Below are 21,169 nucleotides of genomic sequence, written 5' to 3'. Positions count from 1 at the left end.
GACATTGGTAAGGAGATCTGATCTACTGGTGAAATGCAAGACCATATTGAGGACCAAAAAGTAGATGGGGATGGACAAGAAAAAAACATGTGAAAGTCAATACCCTGCTGAGTGTGGCAGTGCCAACAATTGTCATTTTGTGCAAGTTTGAGTTTGTAAAGGCGTACAGGAGTGTAGAAAAGTCCATTATAAAAAATAAATAGGGTCTGCGTGAGGCTTCAAGTGTGTGTAGTGGAATGTATCTGATACCATATTCTATCCCATAAAAAAGTTGGCCAAACAACACAAAGATCTGATTCCCACAATGTCTCAAGAGGTGATTTGAGTCTAGGTGAAACAGACTCTTTACATTTTTTTTTATAAATTCCAGCTGCCCTAGGATTATTAGAAGTTACGATCGGGTGTGGAGATGATGCAAGAGAAGAATGATTATGATGCATAAGTTTATAGAGGGCCTCTTGGACCAGAATAGAAAGAATGATATATTGGGATTTCATGCGAATAGGGAGATTATAAATTGCTCAGAGAGTAGTAAAAGGGATGAGAGAGTCTTTATGATAAAATTTGGAAATGAGAAGAATACCTTTAGTCATCCAAGCCTTCCAACACAAGGTTTTACCTTGTTTCCTAAGAGAACTATTGTGCCAAATAAGACTGTTAAAGAGTTGATTAATGGGGGTAAGATGCGAAATGAAAAAAGGTTTCAGTAAGTTGACTGAATGAGAGATAGTGCTGGGCAACCAGAATTTTGTGGGGTTAGACATGAATATAATGGGTTTATGGGAAAAGGGAGAAATAAATGTTTCTTCCAAAGAGAACCATAGCTTTTGAGGGGCACCATTGAGTGTAGATTACTAGGGATGTATTTGCTTAATGCCAAAAGATTTGTGATAAATTAAAAAGGAAAATTAACTCCACCTTGTACTTTAGAAAGTTTTAATTTCGAGAGAGAGATTCAGGATTGTTTACCGTTCTACAGAAACTTCGATAGAATTTTATCAACTGAACTAAAAAATAGTTTAGGTATCTTAATAGGAAGCATCATAAGGAAGAAGTTCATGATAGGGAGAAGCATAATCTTAATGGTGTCCAAGCGGCCCCACCTCGTGAGATATAACGGAGACCATTTCTGTGTGAGATCTACAAGCTTTGCAGATAAGATTTCTAAATAAGTCTTTAATGTATCCTTGAGAGTAGTGCAGTACCATACCCCCAGGCATTTAATCTTAGAAGAATTCCAAGATAATCCTGCATCAAGGAATACAGAGCCAGTGCAATGAGCATTACGTGGTAAGACCACTGTTTTGTCTATATTAAGTTTATAGCCAGATACATCAGAATATAGGTTGAGCTCATGCAGGAATGCAGAAAGAGAAGTGTCAGGGTGAGACATGAACAAAAGAATATCATCAGCATATGCCATAAATTTGATGTGTGCATTATTAATCTGAAACCCGGTAAATTGTTCAGTCGTTTTTAATTGGTATAGAAAAGGTTCGAGAGCCAAAATAAATAGTAAAGGAGTTAATGGGCATCCCTGACGAGTACCCCTTTTAAGAGGGGAAAAAAGGAGATCGGATATCATTTGAAATAACCGAGGAACATGGTAAGGAATATAAAATGTCAGAATTTAGTACCTAGTCCATGCCATTCCAATGCCTTCAACATGAAACCCTAGTAGACCCTATTGAAGGCCTTTTCCGCATCCAATGATAAAGCTGCCAGAGGAATATATATAGTTCGGTAAATTGTAGAGGTTGGTCTAAAGATGAGATGTCAATCTGCAGTGGGTCTCTTGGTTTGAGATTAGAGAAATATTGGTTGAGAGATTCAACTGTTGGCATGTGTTCTGGAGTGCACAGGTCCTTATAGTAAGAAGCGAAACACAATGATATATCTTTATCTCTAAAGTGTTTAACACCATTGTTATCTGTGATAGATTTAATAGTTGTTTTTTCTTTTCTTTGTTTCAAATATCGAGCTAGAAGAGAACCAGCTTTTTTGTTACCACCATAATATCTGGCATTTATTTTCAGGAGGGTGCTGCATGCTTGCTCAGTGGTATACTGGTTAAACTCCATTTTAGCTGAGACTAGTGCTTCAAGATGTGATTTACTAGTTTTTTGAGTATAGTATTCATGTTCTAGGGACTTTATATTTTCAAGGATGGAAGTCGATTATTGTTGAGCAGACTTTTGTTTTTGAGTGAGCGTAACTTATGATGAAACCCCTAGAGGCTGCTTTGAATGTATCCCACACAGAATGACATGATAGTTGATCACTATCGTTGATGTGGAAGTATTCTTCTATAAACTTACTGTAGGAAGCGATAAAAGTAGCATCTAAAAGTAGAGAGTTATTAAACCTCCATGAAGATGTTTTAGAACCATTAAGAAAAAGATCAAGGTCAGTAATCACAGGTGCGTGATCTGAGATCAAAATAGCACCGATTTCAGAGTTGACCATATGTTGCAATAAACCTTTACTCAGAAAGATATAATCAAGCCTAGAATGGAAATGGTGGGTAGGAGAATAAAGAGTATTCCAAGAGGTCGGGATTGCATATTCTCCAGGAATCAGAGAGAGAATGCTGTAAAATAAAGTTTTTAAACCTTTGTGGGAGGCATGTGGAATTAAATGTGACGTGGAACGTCTGTCCAAAAATGGATCGAGAATTTGGTTGCTGTCACCACCTATTAGTAAATTGTTTGAGGAATGTTCAGAGACAATATGTGAAAGATTCTTCCAAAAATGTGGATCTGGATGTGTGGGGCCTTATATATTTAGGATAGTAAGAGAAAAATTGTCAATTGTAAATGTAACAAGTACCCAGCGACCTTCTGTATCTCGATGCTGTGAAATTATGGTAGGTTTGAGAGATTTATGACAGAGTATAATTACCCCATTTTTGTTTGTGGTAGAAGTGGAGTAGAAAATGTCCCCCACCCATTGTTTTTTAAGCTTAATTGCCTCAGAGTCGTTGAGGTGAGTCTCTTGCAACAAAGCAATTTGGCATTTCAAATGAGCTAGGTGAGATAAGACACGCTGACTTTTAATGGGGTGTATAAGCCCCTTAACATTCCAAGTTGCATAACAAGAAGTATTAATAAACAACTGCTGTAACAAGGAAAAAACTAGGCATATCAATTTTGCAAAAGCAAAGAAATGGGAAAGAAACAAGATAGTAAAGAAAAAGAAAAGGAGGAAGATGTCCTCCAGAAGTTGTATATACATTGATGCAGCAATACAGGGACAAAGTCCACAAAAGCTAAAGAAGGCAAGATAGAAAGTGAATACCCTGAAAGGTAGAGGGACAGCTTAGAACCTGAAAAGACAGGCAAGAGTGGCTTCAGCACAAGAAAAGTGATATTAAAACATATGAAGGCGAGTTTCAAGGAAGAAAAAAAAACATACAAACGAAAAATTTAGCATTCAGGAGACCAAAAAACGTAATAACTACAGTAAAGAAGTGTGACATGAAGAACAATAAAAATCAAACCTTACCAGTGGAACGTGTAGAACAATTTGGATGGTGAGAAAGGGATACTGTTGGGAAAGGAACATGAGGATTGCACAAAGAACACTATCTAAAAAAAAAAATAGGAAGATGCAGAGAAGGAAAACCATGGATATAAATACTAAACATAACCATTACTATTAAACTGTCCAGAAAAAAAAAAGAAAGGACATTAAAGACAAATTAAATTATATCTTCAAGTAATTGCAGATGCTCCTAGTTCCATTGCTTCTGTTTTGTGTTGGTTAATAAAAGTTTGTAGTGCTGAAGGTTCCTCAAACGAGTAAGATTTGTCCTTGAATGTAATTTTGAAAAGGCATGGGTGAAGAAGACCCTATTGAATATTCAAGGATTTGAGTTGTGGACGTAAGTCCAAAAACTGTTTGCGACGTGCAGCTGTAGCAGGAGAGAAGTGTTTGTGTTGGGACCATTGCTCCTCAATAAGTTGCAAAGAGGCATTAGTGTCCATCATAGAGGGCTTTAACGCACGCAATTCCTCCATGACATCATCTAGAGTAAGATGTGTAGGTGATTTGGAGGGAGAATCAAGGTCTTTTTTTTGGGCACTTGACAGAGGAGGTGTTAGGTGTTGTGTTTTTCGCAATTGCGCCAGCAGCATGAGATGAAGAGGCACTATCCTTTAAAAAGTCTGTAGCACTATCCATTGTTAAAGCTGATGGTAGAGAAGATTTAGTCATATGTGTGCACACCACTCGAAGAGGATTATTAGACCTGGAGTAAGAGGATGACTAGCTGCTCTGAGAATTATTTGGTCTCCCCATAAAAGCCAGCAGCAATTTGGTAATAGGAAGCCAGCAATGTGAGGTGATGAAGAAATTATATTACGATGAGAAGCTGCTGCAAGAAGTTTCCAACAACAGAGCAAAATATAATGACAAATATTTAAATAGAAAATCCTAAATTATTCCCTTATAACAGGCATGACGGAATACCACAAGAGCAAAGCACTTTACTGCACATAGTCAAACAATTGGTGAATAGTTTTAAGGGAACCTTCTGAAAAGGATAAATCCCCTCCGTCAAAGGAAACCATTTACCATGTTATGAAGAGCAAATTTGAGAGAGCTCCTTGACAACAAGAGCTGCCAGTGAATACTGAAAGTTTGAAAGAGCTCCTTGACAACAAGAGCTGCCAGTGAATACTGAAAGTTGAAAACCTCCCTAAATGTATTTGAAGAGAGAGGTCAAAAGTTCAGCTGACTGTCAGAAGGTAATAAATATTCCATTGCAGAGGAAATTAGATTTGTAGAATGACATCCAGGCTAGCAGTTAAATGTCAAATAGAAACATCTCTGTGAAAGTTTAGGTTTATGCAGAGGCTTATGGAGTGAAACGCAAATGATGCAGATAAATAATTACCTCAGGCCCTCACATGAAGTCTCTGAAATGACTTCAAAACTCGATGTCTCTGTAAGATAAAGGCATATTTATGCAGCGGCAGAGCTCCAGTGCTAAAAAATGCTGAAGAAATGAATCATTTTGATGTGAAAACATCTTCCTTCCTTCCTGGAAGTGCTGAAGCCTCACAGAGCTCTAAAGAGCAGCGGCCATCTTGCGTGACCTCTGGCCATGCCCCCCATAATTGCTTTATTTAAAACACTTTTTTTCAGATAGTGGCAGACCTGCGATTTCTAGTCAATCACAAAACATGCCTTCAGTTGGAATGTTGCGTGACTGCTCATTAATAAGACCGCCACTATCTTGTGTTATCATCCACATCTAGAAGCAGTATTTGCTGTACTCTGCCCAGTATATACCCCAGTGCAGTTCAGATTTGGAAGTGAGGCTTGAATTGCCCCGTCTCAACGGATTACCTTGTTAAATTGCAGAGGCTCACTCCTTCAGTTGCTATTCAGTCTTTAGAGTTTAAAATCACCCCCCACCCAGGAACCTGGAATACGAAGGCCTAAAAAATAATTTGTCCACAATGCTAGATTTTATTTTTATATATAAGAACGTGTAAATATATAATTTTCTTCTTTATTGAAATCAAAGAAACTTCTGTTGTTTGATGTCCAACCTGGTGGTGATACACTGCACACTGTCCAAAAATTAGTCTTTCGTGGGACTACAGTTGATATAAAATTGTGAACACCTGATTAAAGCCGATTTTTCAAATTGTTTATTGTACAACTTTCCTACTTGTGTAAATAAAATCTAATACGAAGAATAGAAGGTTATTTAACTTTTGTTTATTTACATTGCTTACCAAAAGCACACTACCGCAGATCTTTTGAGGGAATGTGAGTGATGTTTTAAGTTGTCACTGTTCGTTTTTTTGTATGTGTAGTGATTTTGTTGTTTGTCCATTTATGTTGCATCTTAAGTTTATAGTTCAAGCCTAGTGTTTTCACTCGACCCTCTCTCAATACCCTCTGGTCTTCATCTCTGGTTGCACACAGACACCCTTTCTGCACCTTCTGCTACTGTTCTTTCTGAGGCCCAGCTCTCTGATCCGTTTGCACCAGAGCCAGTCTCAAGTGCCACCTCCAGTGAGACATCTGCGCCCTCTGGCACTTCTGCTACTCTAGCTGCTGTCACTACTGAAGTTGATCTTTTCGGAGGTTAGTTTGGTTGCTTTTTCTGTAAAGTTACTTTTACTCCTATCATCTGGGAAACTTACGGATTTAATCGTTTTCTTTCATTGCTGTCTACGATAATTTTGTAGTCGGTGATGATTTAGTAATATGGGTAAAACTTTGTTTGCCAAAGTATACTGAAATATGTTTTACGTTCTTGGTATTTTGAAGGTTTATGCTTGTTCCTTTTACGTTACTTTTTTTTAAAGAATGTATTGTGATGCATAGGAACTGGGCGCTTAGGTGTCTGCGATTTACGTTCTGTGCTTTAGAAATAAAATAAAAGTGTTGACCTTTGAACATTTTTGAAAAACAGGCATGGGCTAGTTGTAAAATGGCAGCTGAAATGAATAATTGGTCTTTCTTCATCTAACTTTATTTTCCGTATGCTCACAAGACTTTTTGGGTTGACTCTTTAGTCCTTGGATGATCCTTCGATGAAATATACTTTTTTACCTTACACATTTTGAAGCCAGCAAACTACTTTGTTTAAAGATAATTTAATTAACCAACTGTTTTCTAGCAAACAATCAATCAGTAAGTTAACACACGTTTCACAGAATGCGCATCTTCTGAGAGTGGATGCACACACCAAGACATATTTATGAGATTTTTGCTTCATGATTGCACCATACATCGTGATACATGCGTAATGCAAACCTCTAAGTAGGATTTTAAGCCACGTAATGCCACTTTGAGTGACTGTGAATGGCTTTAAAAATCTGGAGTAATGCAACTGTTGGAAAGTGGATTATTAGTAGTGGTAAGTATGAGCCTACCACTTGTAATAAGGCCACTAATCAAATATAGGTTCATTAAAGGTCCCAGTAAAATAGCCCCCTGCACAACCCTTGGTTGCTGTAACTGAGCAGGCAGGCCCAACTTATGAGAAAAGAGTGTAAAGCATTCAAAAACACCAATACAGCAAATATGTGGAACACAACACACAATAAAAATCCTACACCGCTTAATAAAAAATAGGTAATATTTTTATGAGTAAATAGACATTAAAACGACAAAAATCGAGTGTAGGGAACCAGAGAGATGATTTTTTTTTTAAAGAATAAACACTTTCTGGTGCTTAAGAACACTAAGCACCCAACTTTACCAAATTTCTCTAGACTTCAGGAGGTGTTTCCTCAAGTCTTCCTTGCAGGTACAAAGGGCCCAAATACAAATCCAATGGTCTGGAATCTCCAGGATGGTCCTTGGAACCAGAGTTATTATTTTTTAAAGAATAAGCACCTCCCAGAAACACAAAGTGCCAACTTTACCAACAATCTTCAAACTTCTGCAAACTTCAGGAGTTGTTTCCTGAAGCCCTTCTTGAAGGTGCAAAGGGTCCAAAACACAAATCCAAGGGTCTGGAATCTTGTACAATGATTCCACAATGCACCTGGCCAAATCTGTAAAAGTCCACTGGATGCACTCCAGGCTAGGGACTCTGGCTGGGGATGATACAGGTGAAGCTCTGTTAACCGGTAGCTGCAGGGAGTCCACTCCTGAGTTTCTCTTGAAGCAGGGCACCATCCCCAGGGATGCAGTACCAGATTGTGCAGTAGGCATAGTTCACTCAGAAGTGCAGGCCAAGGGTACAGTTCCACATTCCAACAGGGCAGTCCTTCTTCCTTTTGTAGTTTCAGGCAGCAGGTCTGAGAGGCTATGCACCTCTCACATATTTATTCCCAGCTCCTAGGCATCTGGAAATGGGCATCCTGACCAATAGAATGCAGAGTGACACCCAGATGCATGACCACTTCCTCCAAAGTGTGGCATATTCCTGTCACAAAAAGCACCATTCTTCTAAAAACCATGATGGCTGAAATTTCAGCAGAGCAGTAAGAGTTGACTGAACCATCTCTCAATGTGGCTCATTTCCATAGCTCTCCTAACATCTGTAAATTCCTTCTTTAAACCTGGTATCTGGCTCAGGGGTCCAGAAGGTGGGGGTTAGGCAATCTGGTATTCCCTCCTGCCCTGCTGTCCTTTGAGGCTGTATATTTTATTACCCCTCCCCCTGCTCCAGCATTCCTATGTAGCCCCAGAGCTGCCCTTCACCAGATAGACTCTCCCCTGGACAGCCACTTATCACTTAACCAGGCAGCTCTGCTAATCCTGTTAGCACTGACCAATCAAAGGGGACCTTCAAAGGACAAATTTTGGTTTACCGAAAGAAAAGCCTTATAACTTATTTTCTGTACAAATTGTGATAAATTCACCAATGTGAAATTGCTGGGATTATCAAAACAAATCTTAAGTCCTTGAATGACTTTTCTATGCTTTTCCTTACTATAATGAAAATAAAATACAATATTGCTATGATAGCCTTTTAAGGCCAGTATCTACAATGGGGGAAACGTGAAATGATCAGTTTTTCCCTCACCAGGGTTTATAAAACATTTTATATGTCCCCTACTTATAGTTACATGATCCTCCCTCCCCCGGTATACCTAGAGTGGACCATGTGGGTATCTAATGTGAAAATATAGAAGATCATTACATTTAAAGTGCCTATAACACCAAAGTCAAATTAGGACATCATTTCCATTTAAATGCAGTCTACAGAGTGAGGCTGCATGTACAAACAGAAAACCTCCAGCTGTGCCCACATGCAAAGGGCAGCAATTCTGCTGGGCCCCTACTCCCATGCCCTCTTATAAACTAGGGTCTTGTATGTAGTTGGCGCCCCCTTGCCATGCTAATTACTAGGGACTCATAGGGGCTGTCATGCAAATTGTATTAAGTTAACTTTTAAAGACAGGCTGCAAAGCAGGCCTGCATTTAGAAGGACAGAAAGAAAACAGCAGTTCACACATGCAAGTGTAGACCTTCTGTGGGCGTCTAATCTCCATGCCCTATTATATAGCATGGGCTAATAGGCAGATTGTACCCCCTTGCCCTATAATATACTAGAGGCTTACAGGGTCTGTCAGGCCAATTGGAAGGGTACCCTAATACATAGTGTAATACATGAGTGTTTTTTAACATAGCACTTGCCTGGGTCTGGATAACAGAGCCCAGGGCACAGTCAGTCATTTACCATCAGCATCAGTCAGCAACAAAACATGGGTATGAACAGGGCAAAAATATGACTTTGCAACAGCAATGCAGCGCAAATTGCTGTGTTGCATTACTCTATGCAAGGGAGGCGTCCCATGGGTGTCAAAATGTAAGTCATATAGTTTTTTAGGCATTCCCAGATTTACCAAATCTGGTGAACCTAGAAATGAGCCACAAAGATACGCTTCCCCAGGAGAGGTGTAACGAGGAGAAATATCTTTTTCTCCTCGTTACTTCCTCTTTCTATGTGTGCTGTAGCACACATAGAGGAATATGCCTCTAAGGATTGTTTTTGTGCAGGAAGGGGCCCCTTCCTTCACAAAAACAATCCTGCATGCAACATAGGCACCCTTGCACCATGGTGAAAGGGTGCCTGCGGTGGCACCAAGCAGTCCATTGTGCACCAGTGCCTTCGAAAAGGACAGAAATGCACCGTATGCCCTAAATACATCGCATTCCTGCCCTTTCCAAGTGATGCAGTGCAGCGCAGCAAGGTGTCTTGCTACCCTGCACTGTGCCTTTGCCATAAATATGGTTCACCGGTTTTTCTTGCTATTTCATAAACTGTGGGGGCATATTTATGAAATTGTCACGTAGCGCAGCGTGGTAAAGACGCAACGAAAACCAGGCCCTTTGTTTCCAGGAGGCAGGGATACTTTTATTATATGTGATGGTGCTGCAATGCAGTTTTTCCTGCTTCAACACCCTCCGCATGATCCGAAAGATCTACAAATGGATCCCCACCGAAACCAGAAGAACAGTCACCCAAGCCCTCGTAAGCAGCAAACTGGACTATGGCAATGTCCTCTACGCAGGAACCACGGCCAAACTCCAGAAGAGGCGGCAACGCATCCAGAACACCTCTGCATACCTCATCCTGGACATCCCCCGCCAGCGCCACATCACAGGCCATCTGAGAGACCTTCACTGGCTCCCAGTCAACAAGAGAATCATCTCCAAACTCCTCACCCACGCTCACAAAGCACTGCACAACACAGGACCGGAATACCTCCACAGACGGCTCTCCTTTCTACACCCCGACCCAGCATCTCCGCTGCCCTGGCAACCGTCCCACGGGTCCGCAGAACTACAACTGCCGACAGATCATTCTTGCACCTTGCCGCCCAGACGTGGAACACTCTTCCCTCCCACCTGCGTCAGCCCAAAGACCTCCTCACCTTCAGGAAACTTCTCAAGACCTGGCTGTTCGAGCAGTAGCAGCATCCTCCCCCTCCCCCACCTCAGCGCCTTGGGACTCTCACAGGTGAGTTGTGCGCTTTACAAATTCCTGATTGATTTTATGGCCATTAGCAGTTCCACTGCCTGATAACTCAGTTTTTGAATAACTAAGCTATAGTCAGAATCTGCGGTTTCCCATACTTTGTGTACTTCTGCCACCTAGTAGGCAAATCTTAAAAAATAATATATATATATATATATATATATATATATATATATATACTTGCATGCTATAAAATAAGATGCGGCAGTTGAAGGTAACAGACGGTATTGAAAATGAGCCCCATAATCTTGCTGTTATGCACTAGTCCTTCATCTGCCTTTTCTTAGACGTTGCTGTCCTGAATTTGCCAAAATGTCGAAGACCTGTCTGTGTTAAGAAGACGGTTCGTGGATTCTATTTTCTCATGTTCACTATGAGGTACCTACTCAGATGCTTCCAACCTAATCCGTTAGAAGATACCAGCGTGAGGGCAGAGTCTGAACACTGTGCTGTGAGTACTGTTTGCCCTCAGGTACCACTGGGAGAGGCTAGAAAAGCCGTGACATGGCTCGAGCCAAATGACTGCCGTGGCCCCCTCTCGTCGGTATGTTCCATGTGCATGACTCCCTGCAGCCGAGCCAGGGCACCGCTTGTGCTGAAACATAAAGACGTAGCGTCATGCTAGATGAAGGACAGCTGCACCCACTTCGGTTATGAAACAAATCCGAAAGATATGTTTTCTCTTTCTATTGAAATTGCAATCTAGTGAGAAATGTGTGTAGAGTGCCGCCTTGTTGCATGTCACGGAACTGCCGCATTAATCCTGAATCCCGCAACCGAGCGTAACGATAACTTCTTTCTCCTGCCCATCGTTTTATTGCCTCTTTTGAGGCTGTTACATGGGAATCAATGTGTTTTGATTGTTTGTTCCATGCTGAAGTTCTGCATAGCGATTCTCTTAGGCGCTCTTGACCATTTGCTGTTGATTCACATCCGTTTTGCCTGCCAAGTTTTCTTGAAAGTTTTATCACATAGCCTCGTCTGGATTTATCATATGGGGTGCACAAGATGCAGGTTGGTCTGGAAATAGATTTGCTGTATAAATCGTTGTCCTTCCCTGTAAAACTAGAGACAGGAATAAATGGTTATTGTGGCTACATTGCGTTTAGTGTACCTGGTAAACCTGAGCACGAGTCCTGCTTCCCCAATAGGAAAAAAAACTCGGTGATCCCAGGCTAAGCATTTCTTTCACCATGTCTGATTTCCTTTAAATGCTAACTTTTGGAGTATCTAAAGGCGATTAAGTTCCATGTGCAGTGCCCCAGAAAAAAAAGATCATAGAGATTTAATAAAAGTTAATGTTGCTCCATCAACTGTTATTTATCATTTTCGTAGCGTCCAACAAAAATATCAGTGTCTCTTGGTTCACTCACGGCAGTATCATTAAGACAATGTATTTTTCTAAGTTTATTTAGCACTTAACACATTTTGTAAGTGTAATTGTATACAGTTATTTGATCTAATATATTAAATTAAAACACACACTTTAAAAAAACTGTATAAATGCATAGCCTCTTTCCATACATGAACATGCCATCTGCTGCGCATTCTCATGATAGAACTTTAATGGCTCAGTTTGTACTTTTGCACTTTGGGACAAATCAGTGTCTTAACCTTGATCTTGCTCCGTGTTTAATGGCTCACCCACCTTTCCTCGTGTCATGATACCATAGTTGGCTATCACAACAGGAAAATCTTGGATGTAATGCTGAGGACTAGGCAGAAGAATAGACAGAGTATTATAAAGGCTGACCAGGCCCCTATTGTGGCATATTCCTCTAATGAACATACAATAAGAAAATTCCTGCTTAACAACTCTAGGCACTGTTTCCATTTTTGCCGAAGTCCAGCTAGGAGAGTGTACTAGGATTATCAGACGGTGCATAAAACTCTGTTAATGGCTTTATCATCCAATGGCTCTTCGAATCGCTGAGTGCCTGAGGACCTGGCCCTACCCAAATGCACTGATCTACGCTTTAGTTCTTCAAATGTTTCATGCACAAAATACTTGGGTGCTTCTTCTATTCAGGAACGTAGATTAATTTCTTGGTCTATTGATTGCTAAAAGAGAGACAATTCTAACAGATCTTTTATTTTATTTTATTTATTTTTACTTTTTTTTTTTAGGAGAGATGATGTCCTTACCCCAAACACCTCGTCTCCTCTACTCACTCATTGTCAGGCATTACATTGTTGCTTCTAGGCTTTTGGTCACCAGATTATCAAACGCTTTTGACAAACTTATTGGCATGATGCCATTTGTTATAAATTTACATCAGGAAAACATAGTTGCCTCTGTCTTGCCAATGGATAAGAGAAAAACGTGGATTCCTCCATTTTATTGAGGCTTTGCCTTGAGTCAATTTTGTCGTTTTTTTTTTTTTGCAACTTTAATGGTTCTAGAATATTTAACTAGACCAATCTCAATAACGGACACAGTATGCTGATGAGAGCCCCTCAGTGCTTTCTCGATCTCTGGCCATTCTTTGATTTTTGATTTCTGTCCCCACTGCACCAGCACACCCCTTTTTGATCTGCTGTTGCCAAACCATGTGACTTCGTGTTATTTTAGGAAGAGCAGCAGGCGGTGTGTGCATTGTTAGGGTGAAGGTAGGCCTGAACTAAAAAACAAAGCTGTGTTTCGCTTCATTGCCGGGCTACCACGCTGGCCTTCTCCCTTTTCCCTGCTTTTTAGGGTTGAGCCTGCGTCGCATGCGCTCGTGCATGCATATCGCTAGCGAGATGCTTTAGGTATTAGAAAAGGGCTTGGAGCCCCGTCGACGTCACGTCAGTGTCTTTCACTGGCAAGTTGGCTTGCCTGTTAGAATCCGCTTCTTTTGATTAGTGGAAGGCACACATATGTCATGGCTTTTCCGGTGGTTAGCCCTCCTCGAGCGCAGCGACCAAGTACAGAAAACATGCGAGGCTCGCTGAGTTTGTGGACTACTTTTTCTCTATGTTCGCAGCGCGATCTCACTGGGCAGAAGTCGGGCGCTTCGCATACTATCGACCTTGTTACATAGTTAATTGCACTTTTGCCGGTTATGTTCATAATTGCACTTTTGCCGATAGGTATTATTATGTGTAAACTGTAGCTGCGCAATCGTGCAGTTTTTTTCTTTTAATGCAAGAAAAATCCAGTTGGGAGTTTACAACTGTGAACAGCTGTAACTCCGACAAATGCGAGACCCTAGTGCATTGCAAATGCTTGTTTTCTAGTGGTGGAACAACTGTCGCGCTTGTTTTCTTGCGTGGTCAGACCTAGCTTTCACGGTTATTTTTGTGAGGAGGGCCCTAACCCCAGCTACACTTCTGTGATTTTCTATTTTTTGCAGGACATGGCATTGAAAAATCTGCATAGCTTCACTAACAGTGCTTTTGTGTTTCATGGTCCTTGTTTAGTCCACCTGAAAAAAAATCCCCCTCGATATCACCACAGTGGACAAGGAGTATTTGAAGTTCCCAAGTCCTTATGTAAAGGTTTTACTGGATTTCAAAACTACAGATTCTGTTTTGAACACTACAACTATTTCCACAGGATATAGTGCTAAGATGGCAAAATTGTACAAACATTGTAGCAAAGTTCAGGAGCTTAAGAACAGGGGACAGATTTTCTGCACACAATTCTGTGCCACTGTGTTAAGAAATGTAGCAAGTTTCCAGGCAAAGGCATTCCAGCTGCATTCTGTTTTTATTCCTGCCACCATAGTCAGACGTTTGGCCTCTTTGAGTACTTGAGTACCCTTAATAAGGTTTTGAGTAGTGTACATGAAGTTATTGAATTAGAGTGGACTGTCCAAGTTTGCATGAGAATGCACCAATAGAAATTTACACATAAAACTCCACAAAATAGATATATCCATCCCGTTTATGAAATGTTTGAAACAGGAATATCTTTATGGCAATGCAGTATTACGTTGAACTGTGGAAAGGCAAATACTTATGATGTTTTAGCTTTTCTGCGTAAACCTTTTGAAAGTCTGTCTTGTAAAATGCTTTTAGAAGGTCAAAGCATACGTTTTACGTTACTGAACAAAAAGAAGTATGATTCTTAGCTCGGGACTTCAGTGGCTATTGCAGTATTCCTTTTAAAAAGCATTCAATTTTTCTGTTGGTGAATTCCTTTTATTAAAATGAGTATTTTGTTTGAATTTGGAAGGCATATATTTTCAAGGATTGTCGAAGATGGCCCTTTGTGCAGGGCCATCCCCAAACGTTTGTGTTCACCCTCCTAGTTTCTGAATCTGTTTTTGTTGGCTTTTAGAACTCTGCACTCTTTACTACTGCTAACAAGTGTTAAAGTGCTTGTGCTTTCTCCCTAAAACATGGTAGAATTGGGTTATACCCAATTGTCATATCTTGTGTACTTGTAAGACCCTAGTAAACTGACACTACCTGTGGCCAGGACTTGTAAATTAAATGCTGGTAGTGGGCCTGTAGCACAGATTGTGCTGCACACTTAAGTAGCACTTACAACCTGTCTCAGGCCTTCAATTGCAGCCTGTGTGTTTGCACGTTTTTAAAATGCCAATTCAACCTGGCAAGTAAGCCTTTTGCCAGTCCCAAACCTTCCTTTTTAATACATATGTAACCATTAGGGAAGGCGCTGGACAGCCCAGAAGGCAGTGTTATATATTTAAAAAGTAGGACATGTACTTTTAAGTGTTACATGTCTTGGTATTGAAAAATTTGAAATGTGTTTCTCACTACTGCAAGGCCTACCTCTCCAATAGGATAACATTGGAGTTACCTTATTATTTTTTATACGTGCAATTCCCAAATGGGGCTAGGTAAGCAGTTCATGTCTGGTGTCTCAGGAATTGTAATGAAAACCCTAATGTATGGTGAAGTCAGATTTTAAATTGCAATTTTGAAAATGCTTCATTTCCTGTCTAAGCCATTTGGTGGTTGCAGCTTGCAGGGTTACATGACTGAGCATGGGAGAAAGTTGGACTTTGTATATTCCTCCTAGACATCCACACCCAATGGGAACCATAGGTGTACCTGGATGGGCCATCACTGGGAGGATGGGAGGGAGGAGCTTGACCAGCTCCCTTCACTTGAAAGACTGTGTTTTGTCTCCACACAAAGGGCCAGGTCAGGGGGAAGGCAGGGTATCTGTGCACTTCAAAGGTCTACCTCTAGAAGCTTCTCGCCGTTTCAGAGGCACAGATGGGTATGTATATACAGGACCTCAGACACCACCACTTCAGTATACCTTTGGACTTGGATACTCTGCGAGGAAGAAACTGCTGTGCTGCTGAATTAACTGCCACTCTGCTGGACTGCTGCTCTGGAGAACTGCTATACAGCTGTGCTGACATGCTTATCTGCTGCTGTCTTGCCTGGGTGAGAAGGACTGGACCTGCTTCTCTTATACGCAGAGTGACTCCAAGGGCTAGTTGGCTGGTCTCCTGATCTGAAGGCTCAGATACACAACAGGTTCCAACAACCTTGGACCTGGACTTTGCCATTTGTGAGTCTACCCTGACAAGTGGTGCCACCCCACCACAGTCCTGGCCCCTCGGAAGCGGGCTTAGGTTTGTCTGCCAGCCTGTGGATCCAGCAGAACTGACACATCTCCTCTGTTGCATGGTGAAAACCTAAGCAGAATGGATGCATTGCTGCTGCTGTGTGGATTGGACTTGTCACAAAGATCTGCATCTCAGCCTTGCAGCTCCTCAGAACCAGCAAATCACCCTGACTACATGTTGCATTCTCAATGCCAGACTTCACATCACAAGCCCTATTAATGGAATCCTCAATGATGGCGCAGGACTTTGCATCGCAGCCCTGCTTCATCTCAGAACTGACACATCACGTCTGCTGCGTGACACAACTGCAACTTGGATGCTCACAATGCTCTGCAAACCAGCATTTAAGGTACTCTGTTCGGCAGGCCTTACTGGATCCCTCAGGCTGTCCATGCTCCATCACAGTCAACCTGAACTTGTGACTTTGTCCCGGTCTGGTGCAACCTGCTATCCACAGTTGGAGCTTTTTGCTTTTTAACACTATTTTTACTAAAATCTTTAAAATGTTATGTCTCCCTTTTAAGCTTTTGTAGGTTTGGTCTTGTTTTATTTATTAAAGGATGTTCTATTTTTCTTACTAGGTGTAGGACCCTTTTGCGTGGTGTTTTCACTTTATTACTGTTTGAAGTGTTGCACAAATACTTTACACATTGCCTGTAAGTTAAGCTTGACTGCTCGGTGCCAAGCTAATAGAGGGTTGAGCACAATCTAATTTAGGATTGGCTTGTGCCTCACCCTGACAAGGATTGTGATTGCTGCTTGACCAGTGCTCACGCCCCAATCACCAACAACCCAATTTCTCACAAGAGTGTAGTAGTCTCAACTAATTTGAAAACTGAAAAAGGCAAATTTACTCAGGTTCTCAGCATATTTCTGGAAGAGGACAAATTGGAAAATGTGTAACGACTAACAGTAAAGGAATGCTGTAATTTCATCACGTAACATCACATAGATCTCACTGCTCTGCAGCATTTTAAATTGAGCAATTTGTTCCATCAACAACAAAATGGAAAATATTTTCTTGCAGTCTCAAACACTCTACTTTCTAGAGAATGTATATTCTTTTAATTGTGCCAGCTTTCAAAATCAATAGATCCTGAGAGAAATGGTATTGTTCTTGAGGGGGGTGAATTGTCTTCTTAAGCAACGGCCACAATTCTTGTCGGGGTGAACCACAAAAGTCACTAAATTAACCTGTGCTTAACCCTCTGGAAGCTTGGCACAAAAGCAGTCAGGCTTAACTCAAAGGCAATTAGTAAAGTATTTATGCAGCACCTCAAACGGTAACAAAGTAGGGGGGGTTGTGGACAAGCAACATGGCCGGTGGGACACACTCCTAGTGAGCTACCGCTTTCCGGTGGAATCCTGTAATTATCCTGGGGTGCCTGAGGCAAATGGTGGCGTCCCCCTGCATTGGGACGGTGCACTGAGATGTCCGGTGCATCACAGTCCCCCTTTTTTGGGAGGTCGCAGAGGCAGGCGCTGAGGCCGTGTCTGTGGGTCTCTCCTGAGCTGTGCACGAGGTGGCTGCTGGGCCCGAGGGCTCGCGTGGAGGCAGTGAGCTGGCGACTTGGCTGTGCTGCCGACTTGGTGGGCCTGCTGGTCACGCGGCCCCCTTTCTGCAAAGGAGGTCTTCGGGCCATGAAGTGGACGGCGGCTTCCTGAGAGGGTGCTGGTAGGATCGGCTGGGCTCTGGGCTACTGAGGCCTGACGTGTGCTGAGGCCGTGTCTGTGGGCCACTCCTGGGCTGCAGGTGAGGTGAGGTGGCAGCTGGGCCCCATGGGCTAGTGTGGTGACAGTGATCAGTTGGCGTGGGCCGCACTGCTGATTCGGTAGGCCTGCTGGCCGGGCGGCCCCTGCTTTACAGTGGAGGTCTCCGGGGCCTTGAAACGGCCGGAGGTGTCCTGAGAAGGGCGTCGGTGGGATCGGCTGGGCTCTGGAGAGCCGTGCAGGGGCCTGACTGGCTGAAGCTTTTGGTCAGCGCACACTGGAGCAGGTGTGCACGCGTCAGCCCTTGTTCCCAGATTTTCTAACTTTCTGAACCCTTTGGCTCTTAGCTCTGAACTCATCGAGAGGGGTCCTCTCTTATTGGTGGTATCTACTACCACTGCCTTGAACACACTGTGGAATAGCAGTGTACAGTGGTGCCCTACAGAGGGAGGAGCAGTGGATCCTGTCCTTGCAGTACCTTGTGCTCCAGAGACTCTTGCTGTTTCCCTGCAGCAGCTGAGACTGGGTCATATCTCAGATCCGGGTATGGAGTGAGATGGTGCGGCATAGGTGGACAGATGCATCACAGGGTAACACCATTGAGCAATATATACGACCCCGGTGCCCTTGCCGCAACATCTGGCCAGATGGGAGGGGAGCGGAGATGACTTTAGCGTACTGGCGAATCTTAAGGAGTCTTCACATGCGGAGCTTCTTGCGGCCATCCGGGGCTCTAGGGTGGCTCTGGAGGGTCAGATTGAAACTGTGGCAGTGGAAGTTAACCTACTCCGGGTGGACCTTAGGTAGGTGTCTGATAAGGTCAAAGTGGCAAAGGGCTCTCTTGTGGAGCTGCAAACAGAGGTGGGAGTCCTTTGGAAACAAATAGCGTAAGCCAATTCTGGGGTCCTGGAGTACCCAGAGGAGGGGTCCTGGTGGAATAATGTCAGACTGCTGGTTTTCCCAGAGCATGAGGAGGGGTCCCCAGCAGAAACCTTTGTGGGGAAGTGGATCAGAGATGTACTGCAGCTGACCGGGCTCTCCAGGGTATTTGTAGTGGAACATGCTCATAGGGCACTTGTTGCACCTCCCTGGCCAGGCGTGCCGCCAAGAGCTCATTGCCCGTCTTCTGAACTATAAAGACCAAAACTGCATGTTGCACGTTTTCCCGGGACTCCGACAGGGCAATATATGAGAACTGCAAAATATCCATCTATCCTGATTATACGAACAAGGTGCAGGTTCTCAAAAGGGATTGATGGAGGTCAAGGCGAAGCTTTGTGCCATGAACATCAGATATATGCTCCTGTATCCCGCGCGGTTAAAGGTGCTTTCAGGTGGGAGGTCTCATTTCTTCGAATGCCCGGAGGAGGTATGGAGATGGCTGGAAATGTGGGATAAGGTGACCCTGGGAATACCGGAAAGGACTGGAGGGGTCTCTCCTTGGGCCTCTGGAGCGGAAGGTCCGTAATGGAGCTCACGTGATGATGGTCAGCTGGAGGACACTGGGGCTTGCGGGTCGTCTGCAGACTCTACTTGTAGATTTGAGATACAACAGGATGGGACAATGGCAGTGGTGTCTGCTGGTTTGGCTGGGGGTTTGAATGTGGAGCTGGAGAGGGGAGCTGAGGGTCTGCACACAGGTCTGACTATGTCCTTAATGATCCAGGATGGCTGTTGCACCCTTGCTTGCCGGGCTTCTGTGTTAACGTGAGAGTGCCTCTCTGGAGGAGACATGGGACTAGAATATGAATAAGGTCCTGAGGGGGCCTCACCTAAGAGTCGGAATATATTGGACATCAGGGGGTTGGGGCTTATGACAATAGTGAGCTACGTTGGGGTGGTATTCAGGCAATTTGCAGATCGATGCCAGGGTAGGAGGTGGTCACTCCACAGCTATGGTAGGACTTTAGACCTGGATAGTTGGTGTTTAGGCTGTAGTCCTGGCAGCATCTGTAGCATGGATTTACAGTATGGTTTGTTATGGTTGTTTTATTGTATATCCGGGGTGGGGGTTGGGGTTTTGAGGGGGTTGGCACAGTTTGTCAATATTTGAAGTTGTTCCAACAGTGCAGGTATAATGGAGCGATGTGAAATGTGTACCTTCCTTGTCTTCCCATGGTGGGTTGGGGTACGAGGGGTGGCGCTCAAATGGGAGGGATGGAAGTTCTGTACCAATATGGGTCATCTGATTAATATGTTGACGTGGAATGTCAGGGGGCTGAAGCGATGCACCAAGTGCTATAGGGTACACTCCTTCTTAAAAAGGCATAAGGTTCATATTGCTTGTCTTCAGGAAACACACATGACTGAGGAGGAAGCACAAAAACTGTCCAAGAAATGGTGGATCAAATGTTCTCATCCTCCTTCTCCTCTTATGCGTGGGGTGTTTCTAGGGGTTCCATTCACCCACATAGACAGTGAAGTTGGTGTCGAGGGTAGATATGGTCTGGTTGAAGGTATGTTGGATGGATCACCTATTATTATCCTCAACACTTATGCGCCTAATACTGATGATCACTCCTTTTATACCAAAATACCAGAGATCTTGGGGGATAGTGTGGATAGGCCTATTGTTTGGGCGGGGGACTACAACTGTATATTGAACGGGGAACTGGATTGCCTCCCACCGAAGCTGGGGACTAAGCCTTTGATGGTGAAATCTCTTGCGAAAGTGATGACTCATTTAGGGTTTTGGGACATTTGGAGGGAGCTGCACCCCGAGAGCAGGGAATACACTTGTCATTCCAGAACACATACTACACATACCTGATTGGATGGGTTTCTGCTGGGCGGTCTTAATAGCTCGCAGGTGCTGGATGTTACACAAATAGGTAGGTTCTTATCTGATCATGTACCAGTGCTGATGCAATTACAGTGGGAGGCAGCTACCTCCTGTTTAGCGCGTAGTTGGTGTTTGCCTGCGGACTTCCTCACTGATGTGGGGTGTCTGGAAAGGGTGGCTGAGGCCATCAAAGGGTACATGGATTTGAATTGGAACACAACACTGTCTAGGGGCCTGGAGTGGGAGGCTATGAAGGCAGTAGTATGGGGGGGTGTCGGCGTACGCAGACAAATGGAGCAGGAACTTACAGATCTGGAGGAGAAATTAGGGAACTTGCAGCAGTGGTTACCGGACATGAGAATGGCTGAAAGGGAGGAACTTAGGTTATACAAGAGGTTAAAAATTGTTGGGATACCCTGAGTTGGGTCTCTCTTATAGGATACAGGCAGTGACTGCACCGGGAGGGGGATAAATCTGGCAAACTTTTGCCATGGATTCTGAATCAGGATGTGGTGGCTCCTCCCATTTTGCACATTAGGAATACTAGAGGCGAATGCTCAAGAAGCGCACTGACATTTTACAGGTTTTGGTTGAGCATTTGCAAGGGGTGTCGAGGGCTAATGCTGCACCCCCAGAGGATGGTATGGGAGGATTTCTGAAGCAGATGTGGCTTCCGCGCTTGGA

The 21,169-nt window shown here is 43.2% G+C and overlaps 1 protein-coding gene across 1 annotated transcript in view; it reads left to right on the top strand.

Annotated features, from left to right (window-relative positions):
• The window catches only part of LOC138262429 (clathrin coat assembly protein AP180-like), a 48,461-nt gene that overhangs the window by 9,662 nt on the left and 17,630 nt on the right, over positions 1-21,169 (top strand). The window contains exon 2 of the mRNA XM_069212328.1: positions 5,873-6,102. Within this exon, the coding sequence (XP_069068429.1) occupies positions 5,873-6,102 (230 nt within the window). The remainder of the gene's footprint in view (positions 1-5,872; positions 6,103-21,169) is intronic.

Source organism: Pleurodeles waltl, chromosome 10 (assembly GCF_031143425.1).
Source record: "Pleurodeles waltl isolate 20211129_DDA chromosome 10, aPleWal1.hap1.20221129, whole genome shotgun sequence".
Lineage (NCBI taxonomy): Eukaryota > Metazoa > Chordata > Amphibia > Caudata > Salamandridae > Pleurodeles > Pleurodeles waltl.
Note: the sequence above shows the minus strand (reverse complement) of the source record. Positions and strands in the feature narration are given on the sequence as shown.